This window comes from Muscardinus avellanarius, assembly GCF_963383645.1.
Source record: "Muscardinus avellanarius genome assembly, chromosome: 2".
NCBI classification, from domain to species: Eukaryota; Metazoa; Chordata; class Mammalia; order Rodentia; family Gliridae; genus Muscardinus; species Muscardinus avellanarius.
The window spans coordinates 149432050-149450377 of record NC_137787.1 but is presented as its reverse complement, the minus strand read 5'-3'; the positions used below and the strand labels follow the sequence as shown (position 1 = coordinate 149450377).

The 18328-nt window shown below is 43.0% G+C and overlaps 1 protein-coding gene across 1 annotated transcript in view; it reads left to right on the top strand.

The window, feature by feature from the left end:
• Positions 1-2125: 2125 nt before the first annotated feature.
• Positions 2126-18328, top strand: part of WBP4 (WW domain binding protein 4) — a gene marked incomplete at both ends in the record, with an annotated part of 27888 nt that continues 11685 nt past the window's right edge. Inside the window, 7 exons of the mRNA XM_080689468.1 lie at positions 2126-2130; positions 2465-2537; positions 5447-5509; positions 5595-5718; positions 10843-11013; positions 15575-15621; positions 16300-16372. Coding sequence (XP_080545594.1) covers positions 2126-2130; positions 2465-2537; positions 5447-5509; positions 5595-5718; positions 10843-11013; positions 15575-15621; positions 16300-16372 — 556 coding nt within the window. The remainder of the gene's footprint in view (positions 2131-2464; positions 2538-5446; positions 5510-5594; positions 5719-10842; positions 11014-15574; positions 15622-16299; positions 16373-18328) is intronic.

Genomic DNA, 18328 nt, shown 5'->3' with positions numbered 1-18328 from the left:
TGTAATAAACACAGGGCTTCTATATTTAAAAATACAGTGAAACTTTGTTATAACATCCCCTCCCCGGTCTCCGGCCAATTTTCTCCTTTCCAAGCTCCACCCCCAACCCAGGATTTTTTAATCGGCGGCGCTTAAAAAACATGAGCGTTTTGCAAAGTCAGTTTTGTTCCTTAAAGACATCTCATCGCAGTGGTATTTTCCTTCCGCGCAGCTCCCTGGGGGTGTGCTTGGGTGGGGAGTCTCCCAAAGGCCTTCCCCCGAGTCTAGGGTACTTTCCGAGTACCTACTTTTGAGTGCTGGGTGCACCCCACAGCTGTGCGGATGGGGAGCGCCCCGGGCTGCAGCTGCAGGGTGTCGGGGAGGGGGTCTCCCAACGCCGGCCGATGGCTAGAGAGCCGGGGACACCCAGGGTCCGGTCGGAAGCGCGCGGCCGAGCAGGGTGTGGGCTCGAGGGAGCTGGGGAGGAGATAAGGCGAGGCCGGAGTTAATCATCACCACCCCAGCGCCGAGAACACAGCCGGCCAGCAGGCGGGCGGGGGAGCAGCTCCGGAAGAAGCGAAACTCCTCGAGTACTGAAAAAGTTACCCAGGGCCGGCGAAAAGAAGTCGCTTCCCGAAAGCCCATTTAAAACAAAATGCAGAACCACGCTGTTCCCATACCGGGAGTCGAACCCGGGCCGCCTGGGTGAAAACCAGGAATCCTAACCGCTAGACCATATGGGAGGTGGTACGATGATATTGCCGCGACCCACCTGACAAGCGCAGGTCCGCGGCCGCCTTCTCCGCGCAGCCCGCCGCCCCGCTGCGCCTCGGACCGCCGCTGCCCACGCGCAGGACCGAGCCCGGCCGGGAGCGGGCGAGGCGGGAGGGCGGGGCCGCGCAAGCCTGGGGAAAGTTCCGAGGCGAAGCCCGGCGACCCGCGGGGTCCCGGCACCAGCAGGATCACCTTTCTTTCTTTCTCTCTTTTTTATTTTTTAAACTCCGCCAAGGGCCCCCGGCCCACAGGTCCGGTCGGCCTGGTTGGTCAAAGTGCGAACGGACCCGTAGGCAAAGTTGAGGGCGGCGACGTCTCTGCGAACAGCTGTTTGCGTTCGGGGCGGAGGCGGCGCGCGAGCTCCTCGGCCTCGAGCCAGCGAGCCTCGACGGCGCGTGGAGGTTCCGGATCCCCCGGAGCACGGGGAGAAGGCCGGCCGGCGCGGGGGCGCGGGACGGCGGCCCTGCGGCTCGGGTCCCGTCGTGCTTTCGCCCCTTCGCGGTGACCTCAACCCTTTTATACCGACCCCGCCTCTCGGGAGCTCGGAGCCACGCCCCCTGGGGGAGGGGCGCCGGGCGCCGCCGAGCGCGGATTGAGCCGTCGCGGCACCCGTAGTCGGGAACTGGGGACGCCGCGCCGGGGGCCGGAGGGAGCGCCGGGCGCCGGCGGAGCTCGGAGGGCCTCCCTGCGAGCGCGAGTGGGACCCCGGAGCGGCTGGCCCAGTCATGTGAGTTGGGTCCCGGGCCCTGAACAACGCGGTGCTGTTCCCGGGCAGCCCTTTCTCCCCCACCCCTACGCCGTCTCCCGCCTGCGGCCCGGGGCGGGACGGCGCGCGCTTAACTCGCTGGGGGCCGGCCCGACCCGCGGGGCGGGTGCTGGGCGGGCGGTGGGGCCGCCGCGGTCCCGCCCGGGCTGCGGCCAGGCGGGCTGGCGGGCTGGACGGCCGCGGGGTCGCGCCGCGGGGCTCCCGGCGCCTAGCAGCAGCCCGAGCGCTTGAACCCCGGGGGCGGGGGGAGGTGGAGAAACTTTGGAGCGGCCTGGGGAGAGGAATGACCGTGGCTTGTGGTCGGCGATCTGAAAGACCCCTTGGCTTTTCCAGATCTCTTACTCCGAGGCCCAAGGACAAATTGTATTAAGAGTAGTCTAATGCGTAGCTCTTTTGGTGGACATAACTTGATTTAAGGCAAACTGAGTTTCCGCAGGCCTCTCGTAGAGCTTCCTCCCCAAAACTGGAGGAGGATGTTTTTGCTCCGAGATGTTTCTTGTATTTTTCATGCTGATGGTAATAATAAAAGGGGATTAAAAAAAAACTGAATATTGAATCTAATGGCATTCTGCCTCTGAGTTACACCCCCAGCAATTTTGTTTAAACATGTCGTGCTATGTTGCTGAGGTTATCCGTTAATTGCTGAAGCTGACCTCAAAACTGCGATTTTTCTGGAATTATAGGTGTGCTCCACCACGCTTAGCCAAGAAAGAAAATTTTTTAAAATTATTTTACTAAATTAGTTTATATTAAAACTTGTGTTTTTACTACTGGCAGCAGAATCTTAATTGACTGTTTAAGCCCCATAAATAACAAAACGGGGGTCCGTTAAGACAAGATTCAGTAGCAAACACTTAGGTTCCAAACTCTAAAAAGATGTAAACATACACATTTTTACATTTTAACTTTTGAGTAAGCTCACACTTTTTTTTTTTTTTTTTTCAGGGCAGACTACTGGAAGTCACAACCCAAGAAATTCTGTGATTACTGCAAGTGTTGGATAGCAGACAATAGGCCTGTATGATGATTCAACTATCAAAAATTCTCATAATATTGTGTTCATGTTGGATGCACCAAGTGATAGTCCTTTCTTTAACAATGCTGTATTCTTTCAATAGACATTTAACTTGTCTACAAGGTGTATGGGGGTTTGGAACTGGTTGGTTGATGACTTACTGACTTGGTGGTTTTGAATACTTGCTAGGTTTTGACTATTTTATTTGAGTTACATTGTCATTACAAATAAATGCCATGAATTTTTAAAACCACACAGATCAATGAAAGTCTCTTTCTTGGAGTTACCCAAGCAATCAAATGAATTTTATGAGTTATCAAGAGTAAATAATCCCTTCCAGTATAGTCTGTCTTTATCTCCTCGAATTACTAATTCACTCTAGGTTAGCCTTTAATTAGAAACAAAATTAATTTAATTTTGAATGGACCTTTAATATCCTTTTCTTGTATGGTATAATCAACTTTAAGAAACCCAGTATATGAGAAATAGAAGTAATTATTTACAAAGTCACACTTTAAAAAGGAATTCACAGTAGTGTTTTAGAACAGCTCAGTTAATGTATCATATAAAATTTGATTGACAGAACTTATTTTGCAGAGCTCACCACCAATTTCTTCTACTTATGTCCAGACACTTATAATTTAGGGGGAATTTCTGGTTGTTTAAATAGATAATAATGCTTACCCATCCCTGTCCCTTTTTATCCCATTATCATCATTCCACATTGGTTACCATTTTTTCTTTTTTTTTTTTTTTCCTTCGTGGAACTGGGAATGGAACCCAGTGGCATTCTACCTCTGAGAAGCACCCCCAGCCCTATTTTTTTATTCTTCCTATTTTCAAAACAGGGTCTCAGTCAGTTGCTTAGGGCCTAGCTTAATAGCTGAGGCTGTCTGCAAACCACGATCCTCAGGTCTCAGCCTCCGGAATACTGGGATTACAAGTGTGTGCCACCACACTGGCCATTTTTTTAAAGTTTTGTCTATTCTTCCATTGTTTTCATATGCGTGTGTGTGTATGTATGAGCTTATTCCAGCATACATAAAAGTTAATACACTATCGTCTTTTTGCACCATATATATATATACAAAAGATGAATTAAAATATTGTTTTCCAGTACTGGTAATTGAACCCAGGGACTTTCTACCTCCAAGCTACACCCCCAGCTCTATTTTTTTTTTTTTTTTACTGGGGCCTCTACCTCCAGGCTACACACCCAGACCTATTTTATATGTTATTTGGAAACTGGGTCTCTTAAGCCAGCTAAGGCTGGCCTTGAACCTGCGCAATCCTCCTGTCTCAGCCTCCCAAGTGCGGGGATTACAAGCGTGCACCACCACGCCTGGCATAGTACACCATATTTCTAAAAATGAACAGTATATCCTGGAGGTCTCTACATGTCAATACATAGGGAACTTTTTTGTTGTTCATTACAGCAGCCTGTGGTAATGTATGTATACCAGTTTATTTAACCAATCCTTTATAGATGAAACTTGGATTGTTAGTACAAACTGTTTCAGTGAATAGGTTTGCATATAACGTGTGTGTGTGTGTGTGTGTGTGTGTGTGTGTGTGTGTGTTTACTGGGGATTAAACCAGGGATGTTTTACCACTGAGTTATATCTCCAGCCCTATTTAATATTTTTGAAACAGGATCTCACTAAATTGCTGAGGCTGGCCTCAAACTTGTAATCCTCTTGTCTAAGGCTCCCAAGTACTGGGATTACAGATGTGTGCCACCATGTCCAGCTGTATCTCACATCATTTTGTACCTGTGCAGGCACATGTATGGAAGAAGTTACTGGAAATAGGATTGCTTGGTGAAAGGGGAAATTTATATTTCCAGATTGCTCTTAATAAAAGTTAAACATTCTGTATCACTGTCATACTGCATAAAATATTTATAATACATGAGGAATATGATTTTTTTGTCTGTATGTGGTATTGGTGATTGAACTCAGGCATTCTACCTCCAAATACAACCCCTGGCCTTTTTTAAAAAATTTATTTATGAGCTGGGCGTGGTGGCGCACTCTTGTAATCCCCACGCTTAGGAGGCTGAGGCAGGGGGATCGCACAGGTTCGAAGCCAGCCTCAGCTACTTAGTGAGGCTCTCAGCAACTTAGTGAGACCCTGTTTCCAAATAAAATATTAAAAAAAGGTCTGGGAGTATAGCCTGGAGGTAGAAAGCCTCTGGGTTCCACCCCCAGTACCACAATATATATATATTTTCTTCTTTTTTTTCTTTTTGAAACAAATCTTACTCAGTAGCTGAGATTCTCACTAACTTGCTGAAGCTGGTTTCAAACCAGCCAATTCTCCTGTCTCAACCTCCCCAGTATGAGGAGTTGAAGTATATACCACCATACCCAGCTATATGAAGAACTTTAAACATCTACATAAAATTGGAGGACCAAGAATTAAGGGATCATTGGTCTTTCTCTTATTCAGTATAGCAAATAGAACAATAAGATTCTAGAGACTCACTGGTTTTGACATTACATCTTTACAGGTATTTATTCTATTTTCCCCACTCTTTTGGCTTCATGTCTTAAGTCTACCATCATATCCACTAGATTAGTCACCAAAAGTACCTTTTATTTTTTTCCTATTAATATGGGCATCCTAGTTTAAGAACCAAAGGAAATCTAGTCAGCATAATAACAAATGTGGTTCATTTCCTACTGTTATTTGACAAACAAAAAATAAAGGCTGAATAAAGGCTGATTTTTTAACTTTTTTTTTTTTTTTTTGGTGGTGGTACAGGGGATTGAACCTAGGGGCATTCTACCTCCAAGCTACTCCCCTACCCCAGTCTATTTCTTATTTAGAAGCAGGATCTCACTAGGTTGCTGAGACTGGCTTTTATGATATTTATGTAATTCTTCATGTTTTCTCTTTTCATTTTCAAGAGTGTTGAATTTCATGAAAGAGGAAAGAACCATAAGGAAAATGTGGCCAAGAGGATCAGTGAGGTACTTTAGGTTGCTTCTTTGCTAATTCCTCTGTGTAAGTGTCAGCCCTTTAGCTCACTCTCACTTTTATGTGCATCTTATGTAGATTAAACAGAAGAGCCTGGACAAGGCAAAGGAAGAAGAAAAGGCATCAAAGGAGTTTGCTGCAATGGAGGCAGCTGCCCTGAAAGCATACCAGGAAGATTTGAAGAGACTTGGTTTACCGTCAGGTAAAGCAGCAGCCAGCATGTTTATTTATTTATTTTTATTTTTATTTTTTTGTACTGGGGATGGGACCCAGGGGCATTCTACCTCCAAGCTACACTCCCAGCCTTATTTTTTTATTCCTTATTTTGAAACAGGGTCTCACTAAGTTGCAGAGGGCCTCACTAGCTGAAGCTGTCTGCCCACCGGGATCCTCTTGTTTCAGCTTCTCGAATGCTGGGATTATAAGCATGTGCCACCATTCCAGGCTTAACAAGCTTGTTTAAAAGTATCATCAGAGGTCATGGCAAGCATGTTCATTGTTTCCACAAAGAGGCCATGCACTCAGGTGTACTCTCAGGACCCTACTAGGCATCATAGCCCTATTGAGACCGTAGGACTCTGTTGATGTGCTTTTGTTTTGCTTTTAATGCTTCATCTTTTAGTATCTTCACGTCAACCATACTACCTTTGTGATTATCTAGTCCCAGCTCTGGTCTAACTGAGTGGTTTTTGTTTTGTTTTGTTTTGTTTTGTTTTGTTTTGTTTTTGGTGGTACTAGGGATGGAACCCAGGGGCATTCTTCCTCCAAGCTACAACCCCTCAACTCTCTCCCACTTTTTTGTTTGGTACTGGGGATGGAACTCAGGGGTGTTCTACCTCTGAGCTACACTCCCAGCCCTATTTTTTTAATTCTGTATTTTGGGATAGGGTCTCACTGAGTTGCAGAGGGCCTCACTAATTAGCCAAGGCCACTAACCTGCAATCCTCCTATCTCAGCCCCCTAAATCAGAGATTACAACATTGTCTTAGTAGGTTGATGAAAAGTCTCACTGCTTGCTGAGACTGTCCTTTAATTTTCAATCCTTCTGTCTCACCTTCTTAAGAACTGGGATTACAGGTGTGTACCACCACTCCTGGCTCTGAGGATTTCATTTCAGAGACACTTTGAGAGTTTTGGGGTGGGGGTGGGAAGGTGGTGCTGAGGATTAAAACTAGGGGCATTTTCTGCCCCCGTTCCTTTTTATTTTTTATTTTGAAACAGAGTCTTACTAAATTACTGCATGCTGGCTTCAAACAGTGATCCTTCTATCTTGGCCTCCCAAGTACTGGGTTTATAGGTATGGATCCCAGGTTTACTGCTGGGATTACAAGAGTATGCCACTGGACCTGGCTACATTTTGAGGTGGTTTTGGGTTTGTTTTTGTTTTTGCTTTACTGGGAATTGAACCCAGGGGAATTCTACCTTGATCTACACCCCAAACCCTATGATTGTTTATTTTGAAACAGAGCCTCACTACATTGTGGAGGGCCTCACTAAGTAGCTGAGGCTGGCCACAAACCTATGATCCTCCTGTCTCAGGGTCCCAAGTACTGGGATTACAAGTGTGCACCACCATGCCCAGCTGACTTTGACTTTTTAAATTATTCTCATTATTCAACTAAAAGATTCTCATTATTCAATTAAAACTAGTTTTTGAGAGTCTGAAGCAGAAGGATCACAGATTCGGGTTCTAGGCCAACCTCAGCAATTTAATGAGGCCCTCAGCAACTTAAAACAAAGCCAGGGCTGAGTATGGTGGCGCAAGTTTGTAATCTCAGCATTCCGGAGGCGGAGACCGGAGGATCACGGTTTGCGGACAGCCTCAACTACTTAGTGAGGCCCTCCGTGACTTAATGAGACCCTGTTTAAAGATAAAGAATAAAAAATAGGGCAGGAGTTGTAGCTTGGAGGTTGAATGCCCCTGAGTTCCATCCCCAGACCCCCCAAAATAATTAACTAATTAATTTTAAAAAATAGGACTGGAGGTGTAGCTCAGAGGTAGAATGCCACTGGGTTCCATCCCCAAAACCACACACACAAAAAGGGTCAGGCATGGTGGCACAAGCTTGTAATCCTAATATTTGGGAGACTGAGAGAGGAGGATTGCAGGTTCAAAGCTAGCCTCAGTAACTTAGCAAGGCTTTAAGCAATTTAGCAAGACCTGTTTCCAAATAAAAAATAAAGTAGAAGCCGGGCGTGGTGGCGCACGCTTGTAATCCCCGCGCTTGGGAGGCAGAGACAGGAGGATCGCGCAGGTTCGAAGCCAGCCGCGCGCGCTGGCTTAGGAGACCCTGTTTCCAAAATGAAAATGTAAAAATAGGTCTGGGAGTGTAGCCCGGAGGTAGAAGGGCTTCCAGGAACCCCAGCACCACCAAAAAATAAATAAATAAAAAATAAAGTAGAGCCAGTCAGCATGGCACATCCCCGTAATCCCAATACTTGGGAAGCTGAGCAGGAGGATCACAGGATCAAGGCCAGCCTCAGCAATTTAGTAAGACTGTTTCAGCCACAATAAATAAATTAATTGATTAATTAAATAGGCCTAGGTGTATGGCTCAGGTAAAATGCCCGAGTTCAGTCCCCAGTACTCACACACACACACACATACACACACACACACACACACACACACACACGAATCATATCTCTTATGTGGTTGAATATATAGTAAAGTATCTTTTTGTGGACCAACTAACTGACTTTACTACACAGGCAGATTATTTTGAAGGTTTGAAGATAACAAAGTCCCAGGTAAAAAAAAAATTTAGAGCCTGGCATAGTGGTGCACATATGTAATTCTAGTACTTGGGAGGCTGAAACAAGAGGATCTTAGTTCTCAGCCAGCCTCAGCAACTTACTGAGCCCCTTTGCAATTTAGTGAGACCCTGTTTTAAAAAATAAAAAATGAAAGAGGGCTAACCGGGTATGATGGTGCATGCTTGTAATCCCAATAGTTGGGAGGCTGAGACAGGAGGATCCGGATTTGTGGCCAGCCTCAGCTACTTAGTGAGGCCCTCCAAAACTTAGTGTGACCCTGTTTCAAAATAAAGAATAAAAATCAGGCTAGGGGTGTAGCTCAGAAGTAGAATGCCTCTGGGTTAAATACATACATACATACATACATACATACATACATACATACATACTTGTGGTTCAGAGGTAGAATGACCCTTGAATTCATCCTCAGTGCCACAAAAAATAAGAGCTAGGCATGGTCACGTACACCTGTAATTCCAGTACTTAGGAGACTTAAATGGGAGGACTGCAGGTTCCAGGCCAACCTCAGCAACTTAGACCCTGTTTCAAAATAATAAGGGCTGCAGGCATACCTTGGAGTTAGGATACCCCTGAGTTCAATCCCTAATAACTCCCCCCAGAAAATTAAGTAGAATGTACTTATCTTCTCATTGAATGTAGGCTCTACCCTGGGAAGTTTCTGTATTTTTTCCATGACAGATTCATTATTCTTAAAGCTGCTAGCAAACCTCAGTTGTTGATCTTTATAGTGGTTGGAGTAGCCAACAAGAGATGGTATTCTTTAATCCCTAATAAAAATAGCTATAATTTAAAGTTTTGAGTAGAATACTAGTAAATTGGCATTGCCTTCATAAAAACAGTTGTTATAGCGTCCAGGTGTGTTGGCGCACGCTTGTAATCCCAGCATTAGGGAGGCTGAGACTGGGGGATCACAGTTCCCAGACAGCCTCAGCTACTTAGTGAGGCCCTCTGCAACTCAGTGAGACCCTGTTTCAAAATAAAGAATTTTAAAAAAGGGCAGGAAGTGTAGCTCGCAGGTGGAATGCCCCTGGGTTCCATCCTCACACCCGCAAAAAAAAAACAACAAAAAAACAGTTGTTATAGCCAGGCATGGTGGTGCACGCTCGAAATCCTAGTGCTTAGAAGACCGAGACAGGAGAATTGCACAGGTTCGAAGCCAGTCTCAGCTACTGAGTGAGGCTCTCAGCAACTTAGTGAGACCCTGTTTCCAAATAAAGTATAAAATCTGTCTGGAAGGATAGCCCGGAGGTAGAAAAGCCCCTGGGTTCCACCTCCAGTACCCCACAAAAATAAATAAAAACAGTTGTTATTAGCCAGGTGTGGTAGTGCACACTTGTAATTCTAGTACCTGGAGGATGAGACAGGAGAATAGCAGGTTCACAGCCAGTTTCAGCTACTTAGTGAGGCCATCTGCAACTTAGTGAGACCCTGCATTAAAATAAAGAATAGCCGGGCATGGTGGCACACGCTTGTAGTATCCACACTTAGGAGGCAGAGACAGGAGGATCACGCAGGTTCAAAGCCAGCCTCGCTGGCTTAAGAGACCCTGTTTCCAAATTTAAAAAATATAAAAAATAGGTTTGGGAGTGTAGCCTGGAGGTAGAAGGCCCCTGGGTTCCATCCCCAGTACCACCAAAAAAAAAAAAAAAAAGAATTTTTGACTTGTAAGAAAATTTTGAAGTTGGGTGTGGTAGTGCTCAGCTACTTAGTGAGGCCCTCTGCTATTTAGTGAGACCTTATTTACTGTTGGGTCTCACTAAATTTACCCTATTTAGTGAGGCTCTCTGCTATTTACTGTTAATAATTAAAATTAGGGCTAGGGGTGTAGCTCAGAGGTAGAATACCTCTGGGTTTAATCTTTGTTGAGTATTGACTCATATTCATTCTATTTTTCATTTGTTGTGTTTATCATATTTTTGTTTTTGTATTTGCCATACACAAGATCTTTTTTATGTAGTCAGAATTTACAGTATTTTACTATATGTGTCCCTTTTACAAGTATCTTTGATCTTTTTAATATGTGGTAAGAGTAAATTCCCTTTTTCATCACTATTTTTTTAACTTTCCTATATGTCAATGTATGACTATTTTTCCAATTAACTTTATTATAATGTGTAAAAGTTTCCCAAAAAAATCTTGTCAGGCTTTTAATTAACTTTTTGTGGTTTTTTTTGTTTGTTTGCTTGGGTTTTTTTGTTTGTTTGTTTGTTTGTTTGTTTTGTTTTTGTTTTTTTTGCGGGTCCAGGGATGGAACCCAGGGGCATTCAACCTCCGAGCTCCACCCCCTGCCCTATTTTTTATTCTTTATTTTGAAACAGGGTCTCACTAAGTTGCAAAGGGTCTCACTAAGAAGCTGAGGCTGTTCATAAACCGTGATCCTCCAGGTCTCAGCCTCCTGAATGCTGGGATTACAAGCATACGCCACCACACCTGGCTTAGAATAACATTATTAAATTATTAATTATTAACGTTTTATAACAGGAAAGGAAGGGAGGATGGGTGCATGGGTTACTTTGGCTACTTCACCCTTCTCTCATCTCTTTTCTAGACATTCCAGAGCTAAGCAAATCACCAGTAACCAGCACTGTCCCACCCACCTCTTCATCAAATCAACAGAAAGAAAAAAAGAAGAAGAAGAAAAAAGATTCTTCAAAGGGTAGTTGGATAGAAGGCATAACCTCTGAGGGTTACCATTACTATTATGATCTCAACACAGGAGGTGAGTCATTTAGACATAAAAATAGTAGAGAATAATTCCAGTAGAACAGAATAGTCTAGCCAGTCGTGGTGGCACACACCTGTAATCCCAGTACTTGAGAGGCTGAGACAGGAGGTTCACAGTCTTAGCAACACAGTAAGACTTTCATCATCCTAGTAAGACCCTGTTCAAAACAGAAAAGGGGCTAGGGGTATAGCTCAGAGGTACTGTGGGGAAAATAAAAAGAACACTAGAATAGAAGCGTTTATTTTGTGTTAGTGTTAATTTTACTTAATTTTGGAACATTTTAAACAGTTAAAGCTGAGCATGGTAGTACAGTCTTGTAATCCCAGCATTTGGGAGGCTGAGACAGGAGGATCCGGGTTCATGGCCAGGCTCAGCTACTTAGTGAGGTCCTCTGCAACTTAGTGAGACCCTGTTTCAAAATAAAGAATAAAAAATAGGGCTGGGGTGGAACTTGAAGGTAGAATGTCTCTGGGTCCCATCCCCAGTACTGCAAAATAAATAAATAATTTAAAAATTAAATAGTTAAAGACTATAACTATTTTTATCACAAAGTTTAGAAAATTATGTGCCTTTTTTAAAAGTACTCTTATAGAGCCAGGCATGGTGGCACATGCTTGTAATCCCACTACTTGGGAGGCTGAGACAGGAGAATCACATGTTTGTAGCCAGCCTCAACTACTTAGTGAGACCCAGGGGCTTTCTACCTCTGAGCTGTACTCCCAGCCCTCTTCAACTTGGTAAGACCTTGTTTCAAAATAAAGAATAAAAAATAGGGCTGGGAGTGCATCTTAGAGGTAGAAAGCCCCTGGGTTCAATCCCCACCAGTACTCCCCCTCCAAAAAAAAAAAAAAAGAAGAAGAAAAGAAAAGGACCCTTTTAGAGCCAGGCATGGTGGCACACACTTATAATATTACCTAGTACTTGGGAAGCTGAGACCGGAGGATCTCAGGTTTGCAACCAGGCTCAGCTACTTAGTGATACCCTATTTCAAAATAAGAAATAAAATAGGGCTGGGGTTATAGCTTGAAGGTAAAATGCCCCTGGGTTCCATCCCTAGTAACACAAAATGAAAAAAATAAAAGTACTCTTTTTATTGTGACTCAGTGTCACACTAAAGGTTTTTTGAAACAAGTATCACTGAGTTGCAAAGGGCCTTACTAAGTAGTTGAGGCTGTCCGCAAACCACCACGATTCTCCTGTCTCAGCCTCCCGAACCTCAGGGGTTACAAGCGTGCACCACCATGCCTGGTTCACACTAAAGTTTCAATAATGGGTTCCTTACATATAAACTAGTTGATATTTTCTTAATAAAGTCTTTACAAAGAATGAACTACAGTGGGCCAGGTGTGATGGCACATGCCTAAAATCTCAGTACTTAGGAGGCTGAGACAGGAGGATGGCAGGTATGAGGACAGTAGCAGCCATTTAGTGAGGTTCTGTTTTACAATAAAAAGGGAAGGAGGCTCTGAGGTAGAATGCTCCTGGGTTCAGTCCCCAGTGAAAAAACAAAACAGAAAAAATAAGGCTTTTCAGTCCAGTTCATAAATTGTCACAGTTCTTGAAATATTCTGTGGGTAAGCTAGGTGTGGTGGTGCACGCTTGTAATCCCTGCGCTTGGGAGGCTGAGACAGGAGGATCACACGGGTTCGAAGCCAGCCTCAGCTACTTAGTGAGGCTCTCAGCAACTTAGTGAGACCCTGTTTTCAAATAATGTATAAAATAGGTCTGGGAGTATAGCCCGGAGGTAGAAAGCCTCTGGGTTCCACCCCAGTACCACCAAAAAGAGAGAGAGAGAGAGAGAGAGAGAGAGAGAGAGAGAGAGAGAGAGAGAGAGAGAGAGAGAGAGAGAGAGAGAAAGAGAAAGAAAGAAAGAAAGAAAGAAAGAAAGAAAGAAAGAAAGAAAGAAAGAAAGAAAGAAAGAAAGATTGATTGATTCTCTGGGTGAGATTTTCTATCTAAAAGCAGTCTGGAAGCCAGAAAGTGAAATCTTCTTTGTGTGTGCCATCTTAAATGACATAGTAAGTTTCTCCCCTTCTTATTTATGTTGAATATCAGTTTCTAAAGAACTACAGAATTGTGTTTCAGTAAAAATATAAAAATAAATCTTTTTGCCAGGCCTGATGGCACACATTTCTAATCCCAGTACTTAGAAGGCTGAGACAGGAAGATTGCAGGTTCACAGCCAGCCTGAGCAGCTTAATAAGACCCCCTCAATGGCTACTCCATATAAATTCAGAGCTAAATAACTTCATTTATCCTATTCTTCAGAAAGTTATTTTTTATTGGTGCATTGTAATTATATGTCATAGTGAGGTTCAGAGTGACATATACATACATACATACATATCAGAAAATAATTTAGTGGCAGAAATAAGTAACTTTTGATTCAAGGAGGAATTTTAAAATGCTGTAATAAAAGTATAAGCATGGAACAATATGAACTTAAAAGCTTTGAATATTTGAGGAATATATCATTTGGTGGAGGAAAAACATAAGATACTTTGAAGATGTCATGACAAGAATAAGACTGGAAAAATAGAGAGCAGAGAAAATGATGGTATCATTTACGAAAACAAGCTTAAGAAGGATAATAACTTCAGGGTGGGAAATACTAAGTTTAAGGTAACTGTAGAATATTCATTTGGCAATTTTTAGTAGCTAATTGGTAAGTCTGGAGTTAGGAAAATAATTTGAATCAGGGGATATAGGTAGTATGTTAACTTTTAGGAGTATTGAGATTACAAAGAATATAGCAAATACAAACAATACAGCAAGAAATAGAGATGGAGGCCAGGCGTGGTGCTCACGCTTGTAATCCCAGCATTTGGAAGGCTGAAACAGGAAGATCGATGTTTGAGGACAGTCTCAGCTACTTAATGAGGTCCTTTGCAACTCGGTGAGACCCTGTTTCAAAATAAAGAATAAAAAATAGGGCTGGGGGTGTTACTCAGAGTTATAGTATCCCTGGGTAATACATATATTATAGGAATGGAAAAATAAAGCCAGCAAAAACGTTAAGAATGGTCAGGAAGGTTTTAAATAAAATCAGAGCTAGGTGTGGTGGCACATGCTTATAATCCCAGTCCTTGGGAGGCTAAGGTAGGAGGTTCACAGGTTTATGGCCAGTCTCCCCAACTTAGTGAGGCCCTCTGCATATAAATACAATAAAAGGTAAAATAGGGATGTACCTCAGAGGTAGAATGCCCCAGGGTTTAATCTCTAGTATCATACCAAAAAAGAGAGGTCAGAGAGAAAACCTTGGGATGACAATATTATTATAATTATGTTATAATTTGAACTACATAGAAACTGTGATCTCTCAAAGTTTGCACTGAGCCTTAAGTGAAACATTACAGATCAGTGAAGAATACCATAAATAATTATATACTAAGGGTGAGAAATCTTTCTCAGATTTACTTAGAAACTAGTTATTTCTTTTCTTCCTTCTAGTGTTTTCCCCTCACTGATACTTGTTTTTAATTTCTGCATTCTTCCTTTTTTCTTCCTTTCCATCTCTTGATCTCCCATGCCCTAAGATAACAAAAAGCCATTCCTTTTCAAAACTTAGCAAGCCTAAATTCTATCAAGTCTTTGAGAGAAGCCCTATCTGGCTGTAATCATTCCTGTGGAAGTTCCATTAACTTATGATCCTTACACGTATTCTTTTGCACAATACTTTTGGGATGTGTGTTCTTTATTTTCTACTTTTCAATTTATTTATTTATTTATTTTGCTGGTAAAATCCAGGGATATTCTATCTCTGAGCTACATTTCCAGCCCATTTTTTATTCTTTATTTTGAAGCAAGGTCTCACTAAGTTACAGAGGGTCTCAGAGGCTGTCTGAAACCACAATCCTCATATCCCAGCATCTCAAGTACTAGAATTATAACTGTGTGTCACCATGGGTGGGGGTTGTTTTGTTTTATTTTGTTTTTGTGGTACTGGGGATGGAACCCAGGGACATTCTACCTCCGAGCTACACCCCCAACCCTATTTTTTATTTTATTTTGAAACAGGGTCTCATTGAGTTGCAAAGGGCCTCACTAAGTACCTCAGGCTGTCTGTGAACCACATTCCTCCTGGCTCAGCCTCCCAAATGCTGGGATTACAAACTGCTGGGATTACAAACCTGTACCACCATGCCCGGCTCTCAATTAGGTTGTTTGTTGTTGTTGTTGTGGTTGTTGTTGTTGTTGTGGTTGTTGTTGTGGTGGTTGTTTTACAGGTCTGAGGATGGAACCCAGGGGCATGCAACCTCTGAGCTATACCCCCTGCCCTATTTTTTATTCGTTATTTTGAAACAGGGTCTCACTAAGTTGCGGAGGGCGTCACTAAGTAGCTGAGGCTGTCCGCGAACCACCATCCTCCAGTCTCAGCCTCCCAAATGCTGGGATTACAAGCGTGCGCCACCACACCCGGCTTCAATTATGTTTTAAGTTGTATTTCTATAGTGTTTTATACACAATGACTATCTTGTAAATTTTTGCCAAATTAAAGTTTTTGTAGTTTTTTAAAGCAAAAATATTTCATAAATGCAATACATTTTGCTTTAAGGTACTCAGTGGGAGAAACCTGAAGGATTTCAAGGAAACTTAAAAAAGGTAACATTCATAGTGTTTTTGCTTTATTCTTTAATGTCATTATCATTTAGGGGCTTTGCATAGTTTCATTAAGCAAATTTACTTCCAAATGAACCTTCCCCTTCCCCAATTTGTTCCTTTCTTCCTTTAAGAAGGCTGGGTGGACGTAGCCAGGTGTGGTGGCGCACGCTTGTAATCCCAGCATTTGGGAGACTGAGACTGGAGGATCGTGTTTCGAGGACAGCCTCAGCTACTTAGTGAGGCCCTCCACAACTTAGTGAGGCTCCGTCTCAAAATAAAGAATGAAAAAATAGGGCAGGGGGTGTAGCTCAGAGGTCGAATGCCCCTGGGTTCCATCCCCAGACCAGCAAAATAAACAACAAAGAAAGGCTGGGTAGACATAACAGTGAGGTCTATCCAAAACCCCATACAGGACAAATATTTGTTCGTTTGTAGTTTAGTTGCTTTTCAGATGCCCCTGTCCATCAAGAAGGAATTCCTGGTTTTTGTAAGGCATTCTCTACTTGAAAATTGAAGCATGGTTATCTAGAAACCAAGCTCCGTGGCCATGATCAGTGTCACAGCCTCTGACTTCAGGTGTCAGATAGAAAGGAAAGGGTGGCTAAGTAGCCCTAGGTATTCAGTGTACAACCATTATCATTATCTCCAGTTCATTCTGGGTTGTTTTCCTTCTGTTAGGCAGTGAAGGCAATTTGGGTAGAAGGATTGAGTGAAGATGGTTATACCTATTATTACAATACAGAAACAGGAGGTAAGTGTTACCTTTGATTATTTTAGCTGTCGACATGGTTAGCTACAACTGCTTATCAGCCTGCTGCTGAAGCATCTGAACTTGGGAGTTTTAGTGTGTTATAAATATTTTCATAGGAAGCATATGTTAACTTTTTGTGTTTTTTTTTAGGACTGGAGGTGGAGTCTAGAGGCATTCTAATTCCCAAGCTATATCCCCAGCCCTTTTCTCTTTATATAATTTTTGTTTTAAAACAGGGTCTTTATCCAGGCGTGGTGGCGCACGCTTCTAAATCCAGCGCTTGGGAGGCTGAGGCAGGGGGATCGCACAGGTCCGAAGCCAGCCTCAGCTACTGAGTGAGGCGCTCAGCAACTTAGTGAGACCCTGTTTCCAAATAAAGAATAAGAATAAAATAGGGCTGGGGGTGTAGCTCAGAGGCAGAATGCCCCTGGGTTTCATTCCCAGTACTGCAAAAAAAGAAAAGAAAAGAAAAGAAAAGAAAGAAAGAAAGAAAGAAAGAAAGAAAGAAAGAAAGAAAGAAAGAAAGAAAGAAAGAAAGAAAGAAAGAAAGAAAGAAAGAAAGAAGGAAGCTCTGTGGGTATTGCTCAAAAGTAGAATGCCTCTGGGTTCAATCCCCAGTACCACCACCAAAAAAAAAAAAACTATGGTTTACCTGTCTTAGTCTCCCAAGTACTGGGATTACAGGTGTGTACCACCACACGCAACTAGGAGAGCTTGTTTAAAAAGTAAAAAATGAGAGGCCAGGCGTGGTGGCGCACGCTTGTAATCCCTGTGCTTGGGAGGCTGAGACAGGAGGATCGCGCAGGTTAGAGGCCAGCCTCACTAGCAACTTAGTGAGACCCTGTTTCCAAATAAAATATAAAACAGGATAGGTCCGGGAGTATAGCCCGGAGGTAGAAACCCGGAGGTGGGACTCTGGGTCCACCCCCAGTACCACCAAAGAAAAGAAAAAGAAAAAGAAAAAATGAACTAGCGTGGTGGCGCACACTTGTAATCCCCGCGCTTGGGAGGCTGAGACAGGAGGATCACACAGGTTAGAGGCCAGCCTCAGCTACTGAGTGGGGCACTCAGCAACTTAGTGAGACCTGTTTTCAAATAAAATAGGTCAAGAAGCATAGTCGGGAGGTAGAAAAGTCCCTGGGTTCCACCCCCAACCCCCAGTACCACACACACACACACAAAAGCTAGGCTTGGTGGTATGCGCCTATAATCCCAGTACTTGGGAAGCTGAGACAAACTGACAGACTCAGCAATTTAGTGAGACTCTTAACAACTTACCAAGACCCTGTTCCCAAATAAAAAATGTTAAAAATTAGAGTTGGTCATATAGCCCTAGAGGTAAAAGGCCCCTGGATTCCACACCCAGTACCACAAAAATAAATAAATAAATAAATAAATAAATAAATAAATAAATAAATACCTGGCATGGTGGAGCACACTTGTAATCCCAGGATTTAGGAGGCTGAGGGAAGAGGATTGCAGATTCAAGACCAGCCTCAGCAATTTAGTGAGACCCTCAGCAACTTAGCAAGACCCTGTTTCAGAATAAATAAAATTGGACTGGGTTGTAGCTCAGAGGTAGAGTGCCCCTGCATTCTCTCCTTGGCACCACGGCACCACAAGTAAATAAATAAAGAGCTGGAAGTATAGCTTAGAGGTAGAACCCCCCCTGTGTTCTAATTTTTAGCACCAAAAAAATTAAAAAGTGGAAAGAAAACGATTTCCTTGGAAGGTACCCTATAGATTACAAATGCTCAATTTTCCTTTTTTTTTTTCTTTTTTTTTTTATTTCTTTGGTTTAGGTTTTCTTTTCTTTTTTTTTTTTTTTTTTTTTTTTTTTTTTTTTTTTTGTGGTACTGGGGGTGGAACCCAGAGGCTTTCTACCTCTAGGCTATACTCCAGACCTATTTTATATTTTATTTGGAAACATGGTCTCACTAAGTTGTTGAAAGCCTC